General features: G+C 37.3%; 1 protein-coding gene across 3 annotated transcripts in view; it reads left to right on the plus strand.

Annotated features, from left to right (window-relative positions):
• Positions 1-4,048: 4,048 nt before the first annotated feature.
• LOC116178026 overlaps positions 4,049-22,529 on the plus strand; it is a 62,261-nt gene continuing 43,780 nt past the window's right edge. For 2 of the 3 annotated variants that reach the window (XM_031497278.1, XM_031497282.1), the window contains exon 1: positions 4,049-4,185. Coding sequence is in view for 1 of the 3 variants with exons in the window: in XM_031497276.1 (XP_031353136.1) it covers positions 4,242-4,331 (90 nt within the window). In the remaining 2 variants the exon portion in view is untranslated. Of the gene's footprint in view, positions 4,186-4,206; positions 4,332-22,529 lie in introns of those variants that run through there. The other variant, XM_031497276.1, reaches the window with a different exon arrangement.

Raw genomic sequence — 22,529 nt, forward strand, 5'->3', positions numbered from 1 at the left:
GTCAAAATTTTAACCGATGGAGTTCCACTTTGGCGTATCCGAGTACCTATGCTAAAAACGACCGTCTTCCGCCTCAGGTCATATCACTTAAGGCACTGCGGTACAATTCTTGCGGTACCAATTCGAAGTTGTTTTTTTGAGAAAATATGTTTTACACCACATGAAAGCGTTGCGATAATAACTCTTACAAATATATTTAAAAAATTCGGAAACATTTGATTACGCATTAAAAAACAATTCTTAAGTCGGTTTTTCATGAACTTTCTACTATATATTTATGTGACTTTTTTTTTAATCAAATCTCATTTACTCGATCCTTATACGCGATCAATTGAGCGCACCCCTAACGTACGTATATCATAGTATTGTGTTATACATATTATGCGTGTATGTATATTGTACTTATAGGTACATTAATTTTATGTAGGTAATCTTAATCCAGGTGTTGGTTTTGTTTTCAGTTATTTGGAAAGTGTTCTACACGATCGTCTTGGACAAACCACTATTGGGAAGATTGTAAGACAAGTTACCAAAGAAATCTGGATATCAATGAAAAGCAACTTTATTCCTGTGGAAGTGAAGGTTTGTAGGGTGAGTAGGCTCATAAGTCAGACTTTGTTTAGTATTTTTATTAATTGGTAATCCAAATTTTCGGTCGCATTTTGCTGTCCTTCCTCAGTGGGACCACTGGGAAAAGGTTAACGATTAGCAAAATAAAATTTAACAAAGAGCTTACAATTGTGTTGTGTGCACTAAACACGTCGTTAACAAAATGGTGGTCGCCTCCATTTCTTGGTGAACAAATACATCAAAACATGTTTAAACAAGACACATTAAAATGTTTTGTGATGTTACCAAAAATCGCATACCCCACCCACCGCATTCTTGGAAGCGCTGCTAGTCGGGCCACAAAGGCTCAGTTTGCTAGGCTCCAACTGAATCAATTCTAGGCAATGTAGCCACCATGATGCCGTTGCCGTTGTGCCCTATAGTGTGAAAAAGGCTCTAAGAAATAGGTAGGTAATAGAACAAAGGTTTACTTTATTGCGCGTTGATAACCATCGAAACCAGCTTAGTGAACTAATGGCAATGATTGTATCGCAGTTAGCGACAATGTTTAGTTTCCTACATCTTGTGGCTTTGCCATAAATTCATGGAAATTTTGAATTTACTTATTCGCTGTAAGGTGAGTTGCCTATTCGTAGGGGTATGTCTCCACACCATATCCGAAAGACTCTTTGCCGAAAGTAACTATTGGCGGCTCAGCGACGGCGGCAGTGTTTCTGAAATAGGTGGGCGCCAATTGGTCCCAATCTTCTTAAGGTGGGCACCAACATTGTAGATTCTTCAGCAAATAAAAAAAATTGGCATACCGTAACTAAACATTTACTTATTCGATTATTCTCTAAAACAAATTTTAAAAAAAGTCCAAATTTGAGGCAGGGGCAGTTGGGCACTCTGCTTAACAGATTGGGCACGTGCCCACCCAGGCCCCCCTCTGGCGCCGTCGCTATGGCGGCTACGATTCCACAGAACTAAAAATTAATTTCTGTGTATGATCCTCCCGCTTATATAAATGCGCACAATCAGAACACATGTTCAAAAATTTAAAATATTTATCAATAATTAGGATTGGCCGGTTTTGTCCTAGAGCTAATATTTTGAACGATGTTAAAAAAAAACATGAGCAAATTTATAAAATCCCAAGTTTTATACAAGCAAACGACCTTCATCTTGCATTGTATTAGCAATTATCGTAAAATATAGTAAAATTGATCTGTATAGGTATTAGTATACAATGAGTTTTTTTTAAGACTGGCCATAGGATCGGTAGGTACATGCTAATTTTTCAACCCCTCCTGTTACCTTTTGTCTTCAGGAAAATATTCAATCCAGTTTTGTAGTAGGTAAACTTGTGGAGACCGATAAACTATTGAAGTATGTAATTCCAATTTAATATCTACAAGTAAGGAAATTTTTAGTAGGATGAAATTTCATCTGTTGTATTTTGTAGCAGTTACTAAGTTACGGTAGAGTTAGTAACGAGATAATTAATTTTGAATTTGAATTACATAAAATATACGTCGTTGTCAATTCTGTTAATTTGTGCGATAACATTTCCTGTTGAACCACCGCAGTGCATTATTCGAACCTCGGAGGCAACTGCACCGGGTATAGGAGCAGTGGAACCCCGAACACAACATCATCTGTCATTTGTAATTTTGATCTGACGTTTGTAACGATTCAACAAACTTTCACAAGGAAGAAAGTTATTTTCATAACAAAATAACCAGAAAGCGTCAATATTCAATAAAATAACAGCGCTAAGGGTTTGTAATTTTCACAGAAAAAAAGGTATAACAGGGGGTTAAAAAATTAACATCTAAAATCCTATGGTCAGTCTTAAAACAAAATCACCGTAATAGTTATGCCTGAGCTGAGAGCCTGATAAGATTCAAAGACGTTTTTTATGGAAATTACTTACATTCTACTGTCTTAACTGCGATTTATTACCTAGGTATAGTGCTTATTTATATTAGGAGGGCCCAGACTAGTAATACTAGTTTCGTCTGATATGTGTAGGTACCTATATAAAGTACCTACTGTTACAAATCCTATTTCGGGCAGTTAACATTTCTCGAGAAAGTTACTTTCGTATAGGTACTATATTATGTAGATATTTCGTAAAATGCGTAGGTTTTGCGGTGTGTAAGTATAGGTATTGACGTTCCGATTGGAATAAAGTCAGTTCAGTTAATAGTGTATTTAATATTAAGTAGCGATGTTCCTTTTTACACACTACTACGTTCTTCTATACAATGGTTATTGATACCAAAAAGTTTCTTATACAATATCCATACAATGTAAGATCACCGACAAAAGTAAGATAATCGGATGCTAACTGCCACTTAGGCAACCAACCATACACTATCGAAAATGGCAACGTTGAAGTGTAACTTTTCCGGCGGGAATTCGTGTGGGATCAGCCGCACGGCGTCACGCATTGTCGTGTTTGCTTTGGCGTTTCTTCGTCGCTGCCTTGACATAAACGCTACAGAAGGTGTAATTACAAGAAGGCGTTTGTTCTCAAATGAGATGTATTGATTGATAAATCCTCTTTATTTAACACTTGAAAATGGAACGAGTTCGTTCGGAAACATGTCGTGTACTACAATTTTTGTAAACTTTACTTCATTACATTTTATGGGGAGATCTTGGATTTTCACTTAATTCCGTTTACCCCATTCGGCGCTGGAACCATTACAATGTCAATCTTTTTTGCGTGTTGATTTTCCCAATAGGGAATATGCATGTGGTTTAAATTTACTTGATTCTTTCTCCCGCGAATATTTATTGTCCTGGCATTATACTTAAACCATTACTTTCTTATTTAGTTTGCTTTTAATTGCAAAAAATGTTAATTCAAAAGTACAAAAAAAGCAAACGAAATTCAAATTTGCGAAACGCATCACTATTGGACGAATGCAAGTGACGTCAAATGCCACGCGATCAGTCAAATTACGGTTTGGGCAGATTGGACTGGGTGTTGTCATTTCACTCAACGAAATCAAGTGTAGTAAAAAGATCCGCTGAATCCGAAAATCATAGTCCTCCTAGCCGAAAACTCCCGGAAGCGTATTGGCATTCTGTACTATTATTCAGAGCAGCCCTGGTCTGATTCGCAGTATACTATGACTTCACCTTATGCCCAATTTGATAATACATTATGTACTGCGATGCAGAGCACCGATATGGTTTAACATTTGTTTTATCAATGGTTTTATTACTAAAATCAGCTAACCACTTGTCGCACCAAACACTGTTAATATCTTCACCCGATTTTTAAGTCGAAGTTTCGCTTTAAATCCAGATAATTATTATAGGTACAGCGTTTCGGAACTCTTAAGGCTAAACCATATCGGTGCTCTGAATCGTCTTGCCCTTGTATTTTTATATTTTCTACCAAAAATGGCAATAATTTCCCCCACCCATACATTACTATTTAAGCGCAACACGAGTGTTAACAATGCACAGTTGTCAACTTGTCATGAGAATTGTGTATAGTTGTTCCCTAGTGCTATTAGTTCAAAGGGATTGAGAGTACGCGAATTATTCTCTCCCGTCTTTCTCACTAAAGCAAAGAGAGAAGTTAGTGGCAATTTTACTAACAAATTCCTGTGACAGGTATTTGGAATTTATTTCAATTTTACTCACGTATTTGTTTAAATTACGAACTCGTTATGTTGGGAACCGTCAGGAACGCAAATCAACGGCGTCGCACTTATAAAAATATGCGAAAAAAGAAAAAATACCGTTTAGCACTCGGGGAGGTAAATAATTTTTTGCTATCATTGCATGTTATAATTTTCATTGGGAAGAAATGCTGTGCTTTTTTATCGGGATTATTTTTAGCAGCACAGGAAACGTCCTTTTCCCACGATCCCCGGCCAACTCGGCCATAGAAGTGGTTGATTTGAGGGAATAGTGTATTAATATTGATCCGTGGTCGTTCGCGTAATTGCAGTACATGAAATTGGAGGTTCATGTGCTATTAATGTCGAGGGTAGTGGCCAGTGGGTAGTTGTGTGGACGAGATAAAACCACATCTTGTCAAGGTTATTGCATGACTGCAAGAACGACAACAGCCTTTTGAAGGTCATACAAAAAGCATACAAAAGCATAATGAAGTACTAGCAGGTCAATTTTGAGCCTGTAACGTAGACGTATCGGTATCACCAAAAAATTACACTAAAAAACGAAAAGTACAGATATTCTGATAGATTTCTCTTTCGTTACGACTTCCCCTTAAAATTTCCATCAAAAGTTGCTCAGCCAGCTCAGCTGCTTGGACAATAAGTGCGAACTCGTTTATTACTTTTCAACACCAAATGCATTGTAATTGCCAGACGATATTTCCCATAATTAACCTTGACTGGCTGCGAATACTTTCAAACGATACTACTATAATAAGTCCGATTGTCCGAAGGATGTAGCGGTTCTGAAGATCATAAGAATATCCTACCGATGATTTAAGACGATGCACAGACTGCGAGAAGATTCTAGATTCGAGAAAGATTCTAAGAATATACTTGTAGAATTGTAGTGATCAGCAGACTAAAGAGATTTTAAAAGGATATTCTATGATGATTGTTAAAATATCCGAACGCAAACGATTTTATATTTGTATTCATAAGATTTTAAAGATTTACAATTGTGGGTATTCTAAAAACACGGTATTCTGAAAAACCTACATGGATTTCGTCCATCTTTTTGAGGGTTTGAGATTTCACGGTGTTTTTTTATTTATTAGGGTGATGTAAAATGGGTTACTTCTAGAGAAGTAGAGTAGAGCAAGTTCCATATACAGGGTGATTCCTATAGTACCTGCCACCGTTTGGGAGCGTATAGGGGGTGCCTAGGGGAAGTCTTTTCATATAGGACACTTGGGGTCGGAAATCCAAAATAAGGGCGCCAGAACCAAATTTATCTTCTGGAATTTCACGCCTGTATGTAGGCAACCCAACCGACCGACGTTTCGCGCGGAGCGATGCAGAGCGGGTTAGCGCGAGGAAGCGACATGGGAGGGAAGGAGGGAAAACGACAGTCAAAAGCAATAACGTTTACAAGTGTTCAACGTGGCCACCGTTGTTCTCAATGCACTTCCTACATCTAGCCAACCACTCCCCTCGAATTCGCGTGAAGACTCCTATGTCTTGGCGAACAGCCTCTCCGGCCATGACGACGCGCGCAATTAAGTCCTCTTCGGATTCGACGGGAGTCTCGTAGACGTGCGCTTCCATCACACCCCACAAGTAAAAATCTAATTGGGTGATGTCGGGCGAGCGGGCAGGCCACTCCACCGCACCTCCACGGCCGATCCATCTGTCCGGATAGGTTTGGTCCAAGTGTTCCCTCACCTGCCGCCCGTAGTGAGCAGGGCACCCATCGTGTTGGAACCAGTGGTCCCAGTACAAGTTAACTGGAACATCCATTAAAAGTTCTGGTAGCACCTCGCGCAGGAAAATCAGGTAATTATGGGCATTTAGACGCGGAGGGAGGATGTAAGGCCCCAGTAGGTTGTCCCCCAGGCTGCGAAATAGGAGGAGGTCGGTGTAAACAAACAAACTTTTCGAAATGGGTGCTTAAATGACCCAAGTATCGATGTGCATCACGAATCTGTGTGTGAAGTTAAGCCTCCGTCAGCTTACCTGCAATTGCCCTGTCTCGCAGAGTCGGAAGTGAACTTCTTGAAAGACCTGTCTGCAGGGTAACTGACGGTTTGGATACCGCTCAGCGTACGCTCGTCGTGCAGCTCGTGCGTTACCATTTGCCAATCCGTGTGCACCGCCGGCCGGTTGGGTTGCCTACCTACAGGCGCGAAATTCCAGAAGGTAAATTTGGCTCTGACACCCTTATTTTAGATTTCCGACCCCAAGTGTCCTATATCAAAATACTCCCCTACGCACCACCTACACGCTCCCAAACGGTGGCAGGTACTATAGGAATCACCCTGTATCTTTTTGTAAACTTGTTGGATACAACCACTTTTTTTGAAATATCTGGGAGCTGATTTATTTGATAGACTTAATGGCCGTTTGCACCTTGGTCTAAGGTTTGCACCTTGGTCTAGGGTTTGCACTGACAAATTTAAGCGAAGCGAAGCGTAGCTTAAAATCCATGGCAACGAGTATTGTGACAATGGTTGTCCTTGTCATGGATTTTAAGACACGCTTAAGCTAAGCTCAGCTTAAAATAGTCGGCGCAAAGCTAATGTTTTTAAAAGCTTTGAGAAAGTTCTTAAAGGGTTCAAAGATTACAGAATCAAGCGAGACCGTAAAGAACCGACAGATCCAAATTTTTCAAAACTCCTATTGGGCTTAAACGCCCGAAAAGGCCCTTTAAGATCCTGGAAGACTATTATAACTGGTTAAGGGCTCATAAAAGCAGTTGAAAACCGAATGACATGACTTTGAAGGATCCTAAAGGATTTTAAAAACCATTAGACGGTATTAAAGTTGGCGGATCTTGGGGACTCTTCGACACCTGTAGGTGTATGTTTCATAGAAGCTCCGTAAGGGTCTTACATCCACTTCAAGGGCCGAAATTCAAACACTCTTAAAGACTCTCAAAAGCACGGTCCTTATAGTATATTAAGTATGGAGAACGGTAAGGGATTTTTACCGTTTGAAGACAATTGTTTAGAGGAGGAGCGGAGCGACACTGAACTTACCTTTATTTAAAGTAGAATTCTCAGTTTCATTTCGATCAAGACATTTTAATAAGCGATTACTTTGTTCGGTTCTTTCTTCATCCAAGCGGTTTTGATACAACTTTGGTCGAGGATCAGGTTTGCGTATGTGAAAAGCAAGTAAAAAGGTTTTCACCCTAAGCTTTAGCGAATTTTCCATGCATTGATCAGTACTTCCCAAAAGGACATACCTACCGATGTGCCCTATGTTTTTTTACTTGAGGCATCTATGGTTAAAATTTCAAAAATATGCCTCCATAATAACAAGAAAGTTGGCATTGCGCAATCTACGCATACGCACGTCTCATATTTAGGGGAATTTTTCGAAAGAAAACACTTCCTTATGTGATGGTTTTGTCCGTTTGTCTATCTGTTTGTCGACCTGTCTGTCTATCCGCCTGTCCCTCGTCTAGCTCGAGAACGACAAGAGAGGGCGATGTCAAACTTTCGCCAATCGATTTGTACGAGTTCAAGGACCAGTGCTATTGTGTATCAGCCGCATTAAAAATCTGGTTTCCGAATGCGAGCTGAGTAATATGCGATATGCCTATACTAGAAAGCTATAAGCTATCGAATTCAAAAAGAACGAACTAAATATACTGAAAACTGTAGGAGTAGTTAAGGCCTCGGACAGAGAAAAAAGGGCCGCAATATTGCATTCAACTTAGTTGGAAAATGCGTTAAAAACGAAGTAGGTACTAATCTTAATCTTTGGGTATTATATAGGTATCCATTGTTCAAAAAATAATTACTGCACTTACTATTTTTATCGCGATAAGCTCGACCGCAATCGTTGATTGGGTGCATACAGTTGGTACAGTACCCATTTCATCCTTATCAATAAGAAAATGGCCGACAACTGACCACATCCTATTAAATGTGTTAATTAAATTAATTTAATTTTCATCTCACGTTTAATTTTAGAGCGACTGGTGTCTAACATAGTACTTGATCATATATACTTTTTTTTAGATGTTTATTAGATTTTGAGAGTAGGTGAACTAATTTACATAAGCTATGAAACGATTCAAGCTGTAAAAAATTAATATCGCTCGGCGCGGTGTTCCGCAAGAGTAAAATTTAGGACCGATTCTAATGCTAATTTGATCATATCAAATTGCACACACTTACCATTACTTATTGTGGTATCATTAGTAGAATATTTGTTTACTTTCCTGCCTGAGTGCATGATATCATAAAATCATGCGTTTATCCTAAAGTGGGCCTTTTTAAAAAATAAACATTGCTTATTGAAATGTGTGATTTATTTGTTGATACTTAATTGTGATTCATGTTATCCACACGCATAGAGCAACTCGTTATTCAGCGAAGTAGATATGACATTCTTATCTTACTATACACACGCGAATTGCGCTATTGAAACTAAATAACATATCAAATAATCACTGTAATCTTATCATTTTTGATGTAGATATACCTACTTACCCATTGCACCCATTGATAAAATAAGTTTTTGTAGTTAGTATAAAACCATAATAAATGTGAACTTTTGTTTGATCTATGTAGGTAAATAAGCAAAGGAATGTCTTAGGTCATGGAAGAACAATGCGTCGACTCTTTGATTATGGTGCGGTGCCTACCTACACCTATTATGGGATGGGATGAAAGTTTTACTCTAAATCGAAAGCATCTTTACTATTTCGCTTATCAATGAAATACGTTTTAATATCAAGAATAGCTACTTACCACAGTACCATTGTACCTATATTATTAGAAATTAGGTTCAATGCTGACAACTATGCTGCCCAAATGAGTTTTATTCTAAAAATTAGGTTTTATTAATTATTAAAGTTTTACTGTGGTGTTTTGCACTGATTCTTGTGCAGTTTTCAAAACTATAGAATTTATTGTACATTTTTGGTAAAATTCTTAATTTCGTAAGTGAGAAACTGATGGGCACGAACAATTTGATTCCAGCAATCCACACCTAGGCCTACTTGTAATTGTAATACATTTCAGATGTATCACATGTTCATGCTGAACATCTGAACTTCGCCCTCGTGGCTACGCTTCGCGTTGCCACTCGTGCCACAAGATAGTCGTATTACAATAGATCGCATTGTAACACTTGTCTTTCAATATACTATTTTTTTACCGTTTTATATTGCTTTATGTTTATTTTATAAGTCTAACAAATGGCACTTATTATTATTATGGTCGGTGTTTCTTGTGAGAACTCAGGTCTAGCCTGGTTAACTAATCGCACGGATTAAAATCAAGTAACGATTAGTGTCTGTGTCTGGTGAAGTTATGTAGGGTTCTAAAAAAAATAAAAATAAAAAATAAAATAAAAATTCACACACTCACAATCTAGGTATAGTATGTAATTCATAGGTGCTTACCAACATAGCTATTGATGGCCACAATAGTCAACGCTATCAGGAAAGATAAATATATTATTATTATATATATACAATGGTCATATTAATACGCAATGGTAACGTATAGCCATACCCAGTAGCTCGTTTACTATATTTGTTTAATTTATTATTGTATTTGATTTTGTACCTGAGAGTACGTCTCAAAATTCAATAATCGCTCATTCTCTCGTCTCAAGTTGTAAGACTGCTCAAAGTTCGACATAATTCATACATTTGCACTTTTTGGGGTCATTTTGAAATGTTTGATTTCAGGTATACTGTAGGTGTGTACCTACCAGTAATTTATAACATGCATTTTTTAAATAATATATAGTCTCGATATTGTAATTATTAGTGTTTAGACATAAATTTTTATTTACATATTGAAATTATTGTATTACTTGGCGATTCCCGCACTTTCCTTGTTTCTTGGACAAGATCACGTAACACGTTACAGTGCACTAAAGAAAGCTATGTCTATAGAATCACGTCAACGACGCCACAAACACGTCACAAGAAGGCTTATGAAGAATTCCTTTTTGAATTGTGAATTAATTCCTTTTTTTGGTAGGACTTGCACTGCTCTGAGCATCCCCCCACGTTGCTCATTTCCACGACATTTCCTTACATTTTTTCGACATTTTCTACACTTATGCTTTATTTTCGTGACATTTCTATTATGGTGCACCGCATCTTCATAGTGCACACTCCTTCGCTATTTGAATCTAGCCCGGTAGAAATACCGAAACGGACCCTATTTTCTGAACGAATCAATCGCGACCCGCGTACCCTTTTAAACTAGTAATAGGAAACCCGCATTTCTGTCACGTGCTCGACTTTTCGCACAACGGAGCAGAACGTTTAGGTCCCAAGAGATCGTGGCAACTGCGCTGCCGCAGTACGTTTCTCAATACGATATGGTTCGTTATCGCCATATATATCTCTGTTCATGTTCCCTGTGTTCTAATGTTCCTATGCTTACCAAAATATAACTTCGATAATTCACTTTTTAGTTCTAAAGCGACTACCTGTTACACACGGTACTATTGTTCTCACATTGACATCAGATTTCCCAAAAATTTCTGCATTTTCATGAAATTTCCTAATAGTTTTTTTGTATCTGACCACATTCCTCATTTTTATGTCATTTCCACATTTTCTCTACACTTCTGGTTCATTTCCCTGATATTTCTCTACTGTACATATCACATTTCCAAAGTGGTTACCTACCCCCACAGAATTTATGTCCCCATATTTTCTTTAAATTTCTCGCACATTTCCATTGAAATTTACTTTTTACAAACGGAACAACGATTGTCTAATTGATAAATTATCCTAATACCCACTTTACTCTTGAGATTTTTCAAGAGCTCTCAAATGACCTTACAGGTTTTTAATAGTGCCTTACGAGTCATCAAGGTTTGTAAAAATCTTTGGGTACTGTTAAACGCTCTTAAAAAATAATAATATTTTAAATTAATTTCACCCATTTTTTACAAGTTCTTCAATGATTTTGGAAGTTCTTAAAGATTCTTAAAGACTCTCAAACATTCTTAAATTCAACTTTACAAGACTTTAGAGGGCTTTTATAAACTCTTCGAGGATTTTGAATGTTATTTGAAACTGTTTGCGGTCCTTAAACGCTCGTAAATCCTTTGAAGGCGTAAATTTGTGTAGAGACACTTAAAACTTAATTGGTTTTAAAGATGATTCAACAACTCTTCAACATTTTTATGGACTTTAAGGTCTATTAGAGGCCTTAAAGGCCACTATAAAATTCGGAGGCTATTGTATACTCGAACGAACCCTCTTAAAGGTATTTAAAGACGAACACATCTACAGGGCTCTTGGAGACTATTAAAAACTTTTAAAGACTCTTAAAATCTTGAAAATGCTATTAAAGATTTTATAAGACTCGTGTCTTTTAACGGTTCTAAAAAGTTTTCATATGATCTTGGAGAACCTGAGAACTGTTTTCTGAATTTTATTAAAGGCTCTAAAATACTTTGGAGGATGCTAAAAGACTTTAAAATTTCCATAATGCTCTTAAAGATATTTAAAACTGTTCTTACACTTTTAAAATGGCCGTTTCCACCGATAAATTTAAGCGGAGCTTAGCTTATTAAGCGTAGCTTAAAATCCATGACAACGATTATTTTCGCAATGGTTGCTATCAATTTTAAGCTACGCTTAAGCTAAGCTCGGCTTAAATTTATCGGTGCAAAAGGGCATTAATGCTCTTAAACTTTGTTAAGAGTGCCTAAAGGCAAGGCATGATTTTTATGTCACAAGTAAACGAAACCAAGGTAAATATTTTGACGAGAGAAGTCGGCGCCAATTGCACAAATGTTAAATTGTCATTTTAAAAGTTTGAAGTAGAAGTGAATTGTTATTAAAAATGGGACGCGGAGCACGAAAGTTTTGAACCGAAAACCCATACACCGTTATAAACTCATAAATAATTACGTACATACATAAATTCCTACCGAGCGGATATAGTGCAATAGAGCTGGAGACGAATCTGCAGGGAGCGTAGTTTCCCTGTGGACGAGTTTTACACGGGCGACTATTATTTGGGGTATACAATCCGGGGCGATTCTTCCCGTGAGCGAACTTCTCTTGTGAATATTCGAGGCGAATTTTTCGGAGGCAAATTTTCGTACATTCATTTTAAACATTTAGCTTGGTCATTGAGGATAATAATGTCCTCCAAAATGGACATACTAAAAGAGAAGTTGCAGTAAAGTCTCAAAATTACAGGTTTTAAAAGAACTTGTTTAATTGTTAATTCGTTATAGAAAAAAGAAATTTACAACTATGCATTGCATTCACGAGGGTATAGGTATAATAAGTACTCTTTTTTCAATTATTAATAATCCGACTGCAATTACGCGCACCATAAATACTAGATTTTTGTTCGCTTTAAAGCAATTAAACCTAAAATTGTACGCCAATAAATTAATATTGTACCTTCTGATGCATACTTTGAATGCCCGTTCATATAGTATTAGCGCGTGCGTTAGTTTGATGCACTTAGAACACTTCGTGGAACTATGGCAACCCTTTTTAATTCTAAATTTTGAATTACAAATACAAATGTCACGCGGTTAACGTCTTACGAGTCGAAGTGAAAACGCCGCCACCGGTCGCGTTGCTGAAATTTTAGCTCTCTGGTAAGTTCGCTAATTTTGCAAGCCTTTCCTTTGTGATATTACCTATTTATTGATGGATGCGAAACGGCACAGAAATTGATTTCCCGCGCAAGGGGTTTGTGACGCTTGGGTTTATCCTGTCTCCTTTCCGTGGACTGTCGCACATGTTAATTTTTATTACAAACAAATACCCTTTGAGGATTGGGCGAGCCAGTAGTTGCCGTATGAGCTAATGTCTGAATAGCATGATGGGGCGCGACCAAAGAGCTTTTAGTTCGTTTTTAAATTGTGACAGGGTCATTAATATAAAACATTATAGATTTTATTGCGAGTGCCTAATGTGTACATTTGTTTGCTCCCCGTCTCCTCACCCCGGATGAATTATTTGTTTTTGGCGTTAGTCATAGTGCCATACATCGCCGATTTGAATGTAGGTACTGAAAATTCCCAGAATAATTCGGCAAGTAATTAACGTTTTTGTTTGAGGTCTGAAAGGGTCTTATTCGGCATTTTAAAAACATAGTAAAGTTTCGTGTGACAACTCATTTTTCTGCCTGTAGTAGCCTCAAAATTTTGACTCGACTCCAAATTTTAACGTAACTTTGACATAACTCGAAATTTTACAACTTCACACATTTTTAGCCCATTTTTTTAAAAGAAAATATGCTATTATATTCGTTATGGCTGACTGTGACTGGCTGGCTGGCTGTCCGACTGAGATCTCAGCAATTACAATAGCTAGCAAATTTTCACTAAAAGCTTTCTGCTATAGTGTAGATGTGCAGGCTCTAGTCTATTTTGAGTTAGACTACTCATGAGATCTATAATTTGAAATTTTGCTAATAAAATACCGATCTGTGCAATTACCAAAAATGCGCTTTCATCATATGCATATGCTGATTTACAACTTGTTTTTGTCAATTGTCTGTTTAGTGCACATTAAACGAGCGTTAGTGATTAAGCCATGCGTTCTTTACGAAGAAATTATGATTCGGGATAATACACCCTCTCGAACCAAATTAAAATTTGCTTAAATTTTTGCGCGCTTAAAACCGAGCTTAAAACCTATTAAACTATCAAGTTAAAAAGTCATTATACAAACATGTGACGAGAGCATATTTTCCTCTTAATAATACTATGCGATCAAAAAAGAGTTGCTTTCGAGTCACCTTTGGAATTTTTGTTTTCTTGGGAAATCATGTTTAACTTGAACTTCCAAAGGCGACTCGACGTCAATCCTTTATTGACCACCCCGAGGACCACCCGTGGTAGTTGGTGGTAGTAAGCAAATTTGATATTTCTAGTAAAAGACTGCGGGAATCCGCAATCCATCCATCCATTACGATGTAGCGTCCCGCACATTTTTTACTGTCAACGGGATGTTGCTTCCGGTACATTTTTTTCTCTATCGACACTATGTTCCTTCCGGCGTTGTGTAATTTAACTGAAACTAAACTGCCTATGCCTAGTGACAACAGTATAAACCAGTCAGTAAAGTGAAGTGTCAAGGCTCACTATTTTTTATTATATATATTCTCGGCGATAGTTGAATGGTGTATCTTTTAACTTTTTACTAAGAAAAGCAGAGTTTCTTCACTAACTCACTACTAAAATAAAAAGCGAGTTATGTTTGCTTGATAATGGCATAATAATATTATGTATGTAATTGTAGGTGAGACTTTGTATACTTTTTTAGCGCATTTTCCAACGAAGTTGGGTGCGCTATTGCAGCCACTTTCTCTGTCCGTCCGTCTGTCCGAGGCCTTAACTACTCCTACAGTTTTCAAGATATTTAGTTCGTTCTTTTTGCATTCGGTAGCGTATCGTTCTGGCACCTGAGTCAAGGAAAATCTTGACGATTGAACTGCGCAGGCGCACCGCAATGCCAACTTTTTTATTTATGGAGATATTTCTTTGGAATTTTAACCAAAGATGCAAAAAAGCAAACGTATTGCATATTGTAAATATCAGATTAATAAGCGCATGCGCAGGACGCGCAATATCAACTGCGCAGTAAGTGTCAACTTCCTTATTTATGAAGATATTTCTTTAAAATTTTAACCATATATGCCTCTAGTAATGAAAAACAATAGCGCACATAGGTATGGCCTTTGGGGAAGTATTGATCAATTTATGGAAAATGCGCTGAAGGTACTCGCCTTAGGGCGAAAACCTTTTTACTTGTTGAGAATCTCGGGCAAGTTTTCATAAAACGGTTTCGTTTCTCTCTAGGTTTCTCTATTGTTTACTTTACATTTAGAAGATCTAAGTTCTAAAATAAGAAGTCAAAAACCTTAGGTACTTTAAATTGAAAATCGAAATCAATACACCTCATCATCATCATTAGTTTTCGCTAATGCAGATCTCTGACGGGTCTTCTCCACGACTTTCTATTCTCTGATCTTCTCGTTACTCCTTCATATTCTTTCTTCTTCTACCTCTTTTCCTATCTCTCTGAACGGTTCCCTCGATTACTTGGTTCAAATGATGTATCACAAGCCGCGTCTTTCTAGTTAAAAGTTTAGGGATTGCCCCCCTCACTCTAAGTGTATTAAATTGAGAGATGAAATTTTTACGCAGTATGATATACATAAGTTTAAAATATAAAATCGATGGGTCTCAGAATTTTTCCCTTCGGTGATCGAGTTAAGAAATAAGGATTTTACCTACTCTTTTCATTTGCTATTTTTAGTTATTGTATTTTCTGAATAAATAGGACGATAAACATTTACACTGTTTCTGTTAATATGTATAGGTATGTTATTCTCAATAGCTGAAATCGGACAGTGTCCGAAATTTATACCCATTACGCGTTGTGAGCAGTGCAGTTTACCCACAATGCGATAAGTCTAGTTTCCGAAGAATTAGAAAAAAAATGATCAAAGTCCTCGTGTGAGATCGAAGGGACTTCAGCGCATTTTTTTGTGTGGCAGATCAGTATTCTATTAGCCACTTTTGACTCAACCATCAATAAAAGATCTTGTCGAAGGCTACTACATTCACTTTGTCGGTACCCGCTTCCCACTTTGCGTGTGCACCCGCAATTCGCGTTTGAAGATTTGACTCCACCATCAGTATCTAAGATCGTGTCGCGGACTACCAACAAAGTACCCACTTTCCACGTCCCGTTCACCCGCAATTCGCGTTTGAAGATTTGACTCCCACCATCAGTTAGGTAGATCTTGTCGGAGGCTACCACATTTCCTTTTTCGGTGCATACTTATATTACACCCACATTCTGGTGGATTTCGCTAAAAACCTTCCACAAGATAGTACTTAATTTTTGGGGCACTTCTCCATTGCTCGAGCTTCTATTGGCGACACGAGAAAGAGAGACAGCGATTCGGGATTTACGAAACGTTAAACCACGTGACAAAATTCGCAACGGAAGGTAAATGGCGCCCGCAGTTGACTACCTCTCAAAGACGCGCGCGCCTTGCAAAAGGTCGTTAATTTCGCCCCTAGGACAAAAAAACAAAATTCCACCACGCAGGAGTTGTGCCCCTTTACAACATCTTTTCGACGACACCAATTTGAAAAGAATCGGACCAAAACTGTAGCAGAAGATAGGAAAAAACGGAAAAACCTTCACGTTAGTAAACTACGCTCGAATTTGTAAAAATGCGCTAAAAATTTAACCAAAACGCGTCGTGGGCACCCACAACCCGAAACCAGTACCTACTCATGTGCTCTTGTTTCGCGTTGCGTGTAATAATAAGTAATAACTGTAATAAGAATTAGCCCTAGAGCTTTTAAATGAAGATGATTTGAAAATTTCATGTCCATGTCCATTACTTACGATACTATTTCTTCATGTAAGGACGCTCTTACTAATCGATTAAGTTCAATGTATCGCAACTGAAAGGGCATTAAATTACGGTCTATGTGTCATTTACTATATTCTACGTACATATCTGGACTGTATTATGAATGGGTCAAACAATAGCATTTCGGCCATTAATACAAGGAAATTGTTTTAAGTATCTGCAAACATAACGATTTTATTGTTCAAATTCGATAAGGTGACGGGTAATTACTTATTGTCTCCACTGCGAAGTACGCGAATATGTTGATTTACAAGAAAATTTATTTATGTGATAAAATTTGAAGTGAAGAGGCAGTTATTTTTCTCGATTATTGTCAATTTCGCGGTTTGATCAATGACAGTTAATAATGTTTAAATGGAAACAAGAGCAATTGTTATGTCCTTAGGTGGGTTGTAACTTAGGTCTGAGTCTTGGATGAGCTCGTAAATGAACAAAACGGGATTAGTTTTTGTCTCGGTTTTTGTATTCTATATTCATACAAATTAGGTATTATGTATGCACCAATTTCATTATAAAATCGTCGAAATGCATTCTCTGTTCTCTATTTGTAATATAATAACGAAATATCATAAATGCTAATAATAAAAAATAAACCCCAGGTGGTAGCAGGCGTGGGGCACACCAATTATCATAGCCTGGGGTCCACTGTGCGGTTTATCCTTCTCATAACGGTAGATATTCTGCTAAAGGACTCATAAAAATATCAAATTTAAGTAAAATTATTGGAAACATGCTCTTCTTTTGAAATTGAACCGACACCGACACGTTTGGTTGATACTTTAGAAGGTTTGCAGTTATTCAATACGTGCAGCATGTGGCTCCCCGAAACGTATTATAAATCAAGATCAAGACTTGGTCTTCCATTGTTCTCATGCTGCCATGTGGAAAAAATTGCAACATCATTATTTGCAAAATTTGTGTTTGTGTCATACAAATAACACTTTTCACTCGACGATTTGCGGAACTCGGCTACAGCTCGTGTTATCAATTTTTATACTCTATAAAAATATAGATATTATTTTCTCGTTGTGAAGCGTGGCAAAATCTCAGTTTTAAAAATAAGTTGTCAACGTAAGATTTAAATCAAATTCGTTAGAACAAGGTCATTTTTTAGTTTAATAGCTCTACATTCGGTTGGGTCACATATAAGAGGTCCATAAAAATGTCATGCATAAATAAATCTTTGGGTGAGTTAATGATCCGTTTCGACTGAAGCGACCAACGAGCGAAAGGCTTTACCGATACTGTGTAATAGAAACGTATAATTCTAACCATATGGTTTTTCGTTTTTTTAGGCTGTTGTTGTTAATATAACTTTTATTGCGACTTTACTAAAGCTAAAAACTTTTATTCATTGCTTAAACAAAGCACTTCTTCACAAAATATTTGGAAGAATTTTAATTGAAGTGAAATAACTTTTACCTTTCACAAGTATTTACTATTTACTAAGTTGGCGTAACCAGTGAGGGTCAAACTTTGAAACTCGGTGGCCCCCGAACTTGAATGTACTCCACTTATTAATAGGTAGGTATTCATTTTCAAATCCTCCTATAATAATGAGATGACATTAATGGTTATTTGCCAACCAGTTAAAAAGTCCCTTTTCTGAGATTATTATGCCCAAGAAACAAATCCGCGAAAATGACTACAATTGTCATGGCATTAGAATTTTTCGAAGTTAAATTTTTTAGGGGGTGATAATTTTAGTTGTCTGATTAGAGTCCAGATAGAGTTCTGAAAGTTCCTATAATAAAGTTTTGGCTGGTATCGTCCCATAAAAAGGGTTTTTACATAATTTTTATTATCTTGGGGAGAGTTAAGAGTTCTGAACAGTTGATTGTGAGGAATTTGATTTTCTGTTTAGAATCGTTTTGATCTCCTGTAATTTTTTCGTACCTATCTGTGACCGTTATCGAGAAAAAATAAAAATCCATTTTCGGTAGTTAGCTAAATGAAAAAATAATTTTTAAAACGGTCCAGTAGGCCGTGGTTTTATTTGGGTAATATCGTGCTTTTATTAGTTTTGACAGTCGACATTGAAAAAGGGTTTAAATTGTAAAGTGTACGTGTACTGTAGCACTAAAGGTAACACCCTGTAGATCGGTAACGAAGCGTTTGCGTACCTATGTTTATCAGTTTATATGAACTTTTAGTCATAAAATAAGCCACAGAATTAGTCCCTTGCGTATTTACACATATTTAGGAAGATCCCGTATACCAGTATACTTATGGCCCGGTATATTTATTTATTTATTTATTTATTTAACCAGAAACCATACAGAATAAAAATTCCAATTACATGGCACTGGGGCTCTGAACAAATATTAGGACTAGGATCTAATTTTATTTATTATTGAATTTAGGGGATCGTGAAAAAAGTCGATATCATTAACTGAGGATAACTTATTTAAAGCGATCAAGATCTTAATAAGTGGGGAAGTTGTGTTGTTAACTACAAAAATAGTATTATTTTGCCTTAGCTTAACAAATGGTACCTTAAGCTTAATTTCTTGAAGTAATTCGGAAGAGTATAACAAGTTGTGTAAAATTTTGAAGACAAAAATTGTGGAGGCAATGTACCGTCGGGTTTCTAACCTCGTTATATCTAAGCCGAAAGTACTATTTAAGTAATTAAGCTGGGTACCGTAAGAGATCAAATGTGGATAATTTTGGGTTGACCTAAAAAACATTACTCGGATGAACTTTTTCTGCACTTTTTCGATCATGTCTGAGTATTTGAGAGTTTGAGGAGACCAGATACATGCAGCATACTCAAGCTTGGATCTAATAAACGCATTATATAAGGTTAGCATTGTCTGTATATTCGTGAAATTGAGTGTATGCCTGATAACGAAACCAAGAAGTTTGTAACACTTATTTGTTAGGTATTCAATGTGTAAGTTAAAGTTAAGGTTGGTATTGAAAAACACGCCCAGGTCCTTAACGGAGGTGACTCGTAGTAAGACCTTTCCATTCATCTTATAGTCAAAAAGTAAGGGATTTTTCGATCTAGTAAAAGTAAGGACTTTACACTTATTGATATTTAGTTTTAGTTTATTTTTGATACACCACTTAATTACTGAGTTAATGTCCTCTTGAATATTTAAACAGACACTTGGGGATTGGACTTTATTAAAAAGTTTTAGGTCGTCCGCAAATAGTAGTGCTTTCGAGTTTTTTATCACTCGCGGTAAATCATTTATGTATAAGAGAAACAGAAAAGGACCAAGAAGTGTTCCCTGGGGAACGCCTGATGAGGGATAAAATTCGGCTGAATTCACACCATTGTATTTCACTCTTGTTTTACGGAGAGATAAATATGATTTTAAGAATTTGACGGTCGGATTACTTACGCAATTTAAAACAAGTTTACGGAGCAAGACTTGATGCGGGATACTGTATCAAATGCCTTCGCAAAATCTGTATAAACACAGTCAACCTGGGCTCTCTCATCCAAGGCTCCTGCTGAGAAATGCGTAAACTGCATTAAATTTGTAATCGTTGATCTGTTCCGCGTGAAACCATGCTGCTGATCTGCAATTATACTGCTGAGATGGGAATAAAGTCTAGTATAGATCACTCTTTCGAAAATTTTCGCTATTGCTGGTATAATTGCAATTGGGCGATAATTCTTAACTAATTTTCGGCTTCCACTTTTGTGAATTGGTGTTATTCTGGTGCATTTCCAAGCTTCAGGGAATGTACATGTTTGCAAAGCTAAATTAAATAGATGTTGTAAGGGGGTTACCAGTAAAGATGCACATCCTTTCACGATGTAGGGTGGGATTCCATCTTCGCCTATAGCCGACCTCGGTTTCAATTTTTCAATTGCTTCCAGTATCTCGGATTCATCTATCTGAGTCAAGTGCAATTTGGATAGCACCAGGTCCGATTCCACGTCATCTTCCGGGTCATCGTTCCTCTCCATAGTGTAGACTGACTCGAAGAAGGATGCAAAGGCGTCCGCAATGCTTCTGGCGTTCGTTAACGAGGTGTCTTTGTACTCAAAAACTCCAGGTAGTTGACTATTCTTCCTCAACGACTTGATGTAGTTCCAGAATTTATTGGAATTCTTCCGCAGATCCATTTCAATTTGATTAATGTACCTCTTATGAGCAATGTGGATCATTCTTTTGAGTTCTTTTCTGGCTTCAATGAAGTCTTCCGATGGGCCCTGTAACCGAAACTTATTTTTCTGTTTGATTTTCTTAATAATGTCTATATTAAACCAGCTAGGATACTTATTGGCACTCCTAATTGTGACTTTGGGGACACATTAATCGAAAATGTTCATTACCGTTTGATTAAAGCTAGTTACTGCATTATCTACCGATTTGAAATTCTTCAGGATAAGAGACTCCTTCCAATTGATATCGCGAAAAAGGACGTACATTTTAAGAAAATCTGCTTTTTTGAAATTGAAGTTGGTTAATTTGGTAATTTGCTTAGCTGGTCTATGGACTTTGTAGACTATTTCTAGTGCAGGATGAAGTGGATTAATTTTATCCAGTGAGTCGACAGCAGATTTAATTTCCGCGTTTAAGTTAGTTAAAATTAGGTCAAGGGTTCTATTATTGCAGTTTTTAAGTTTAACCGTATTAATGAGTTTTAAGTTGTACATCGAAGCTATATTTTTAATTACTTTGCATTTAGCACTCGCGTTTTCGAAATTATACGTGGCGTCAACAATTTGTGGTAGGTTAAAATCGCCTGCTATTAACACTTCCGATGAATGCAACATGTTTTCAATTGTTTCTAAACTTTTGGTAAAACTCACGTACTTATCAATACCAGATTTCGGTTGAAAGTAGACAACACCAATAATGTATGAAGTATTATTAATTTTAAGTTTGACCCATATTTCATTTAGATCACTTTGAAATTCCAATTTTTCAGCATTCAAATCGGTCTTGACTGCGATTAAAACTCCGCCTCCCATGGTGCACTTCATTTCTTCGTAATTACGGTCATTGCGAAAGACCGCATATTGATTGTTTAAATACTCAGCGTCATGAAAATTTTCCGTTAACCAGGTCTCAGTCAGTAGAATAATGTCGTAATTTGTAATTGCCAATTTATTTTTGAAAGATTGCGCTTTCGTTCGCATTCCACTTACGTTCTGATAATAGATTGAGAGCGTTGATCCGTACCTATTTCCTTGCTTGATTAGTGTTGGGGATGGGAATCAATTCTGCTTCTTTCTTGATCGAGTCGTTTTTTGTAGACTGGGCAATCAACACTCCAGGCCGGGTGCTGTACATCCAGTTTCATTTTTAGTTTCTCAACGGCGTTGGCACAGTTACTGCATTTGATCTCCGCGTCCGAAGCTTTACAGCTCGCTAGGTCATGGTCTCCCGCACATTTGGGGCAGGTAGTAGTTTTGCTACAGTCAGTTGCCTTATGTCCGAACCCATTGCATTTGTAGCATCTTCTAGTTGTCACAGCATCATAAATTCTGCAACGGTCCCATCCTATGTTAAGCTTTTGTTCACTTAGAATTTTCCGGTAACTATTACCGTCAACCTCAGCGTAAGCCAAATACCTGTTAGGATTTCTTTTATCTTCCGTTATGTGTACGACGTTTATGTACGCGGCTTCGTCGAGGAATTGATTCTGCGCGAGAATCATTTCCTTCATTTGGGTACTCCCGATCTTGTCATTGAGGCCTACGATTTTAATCTTCGGCATCTTCTGTTTTGGTAAGGAAAGAATGTAGTCGGATCCCAGTTTCGTTTCGGCTTCCTCCTTAAGTTTGGCTGCAGCTTCTTTATTTTTACATTCAACAACAATGGTTCCTCTACGTAGAGTTTTCATTCCGGTAACTTCTCGGGTAATTGGATCGATATTTTCTTTGAGGGTGGTGAAGGTTTGCTTGGAGGGTTGGTTCGCGTCCTTGGGCTTAACAATGATAACTGGGTCA

Source organism: Photinus pyralis, unplaced genomic scaffold, assembly GCF_008802855.1.
Source record: "Photinus pyralis isolate 1611_PpyrPB1 unplaced genomic scaffold, Ppyr1.3 Ppyr1.4_LG8, whole genome shotgun sequence".
NCBI lineage: Eukaryota > Metazoa > Arthropoda > Insecta > Coleoptera > Lampyridae > Photinus > Photinus pyralis.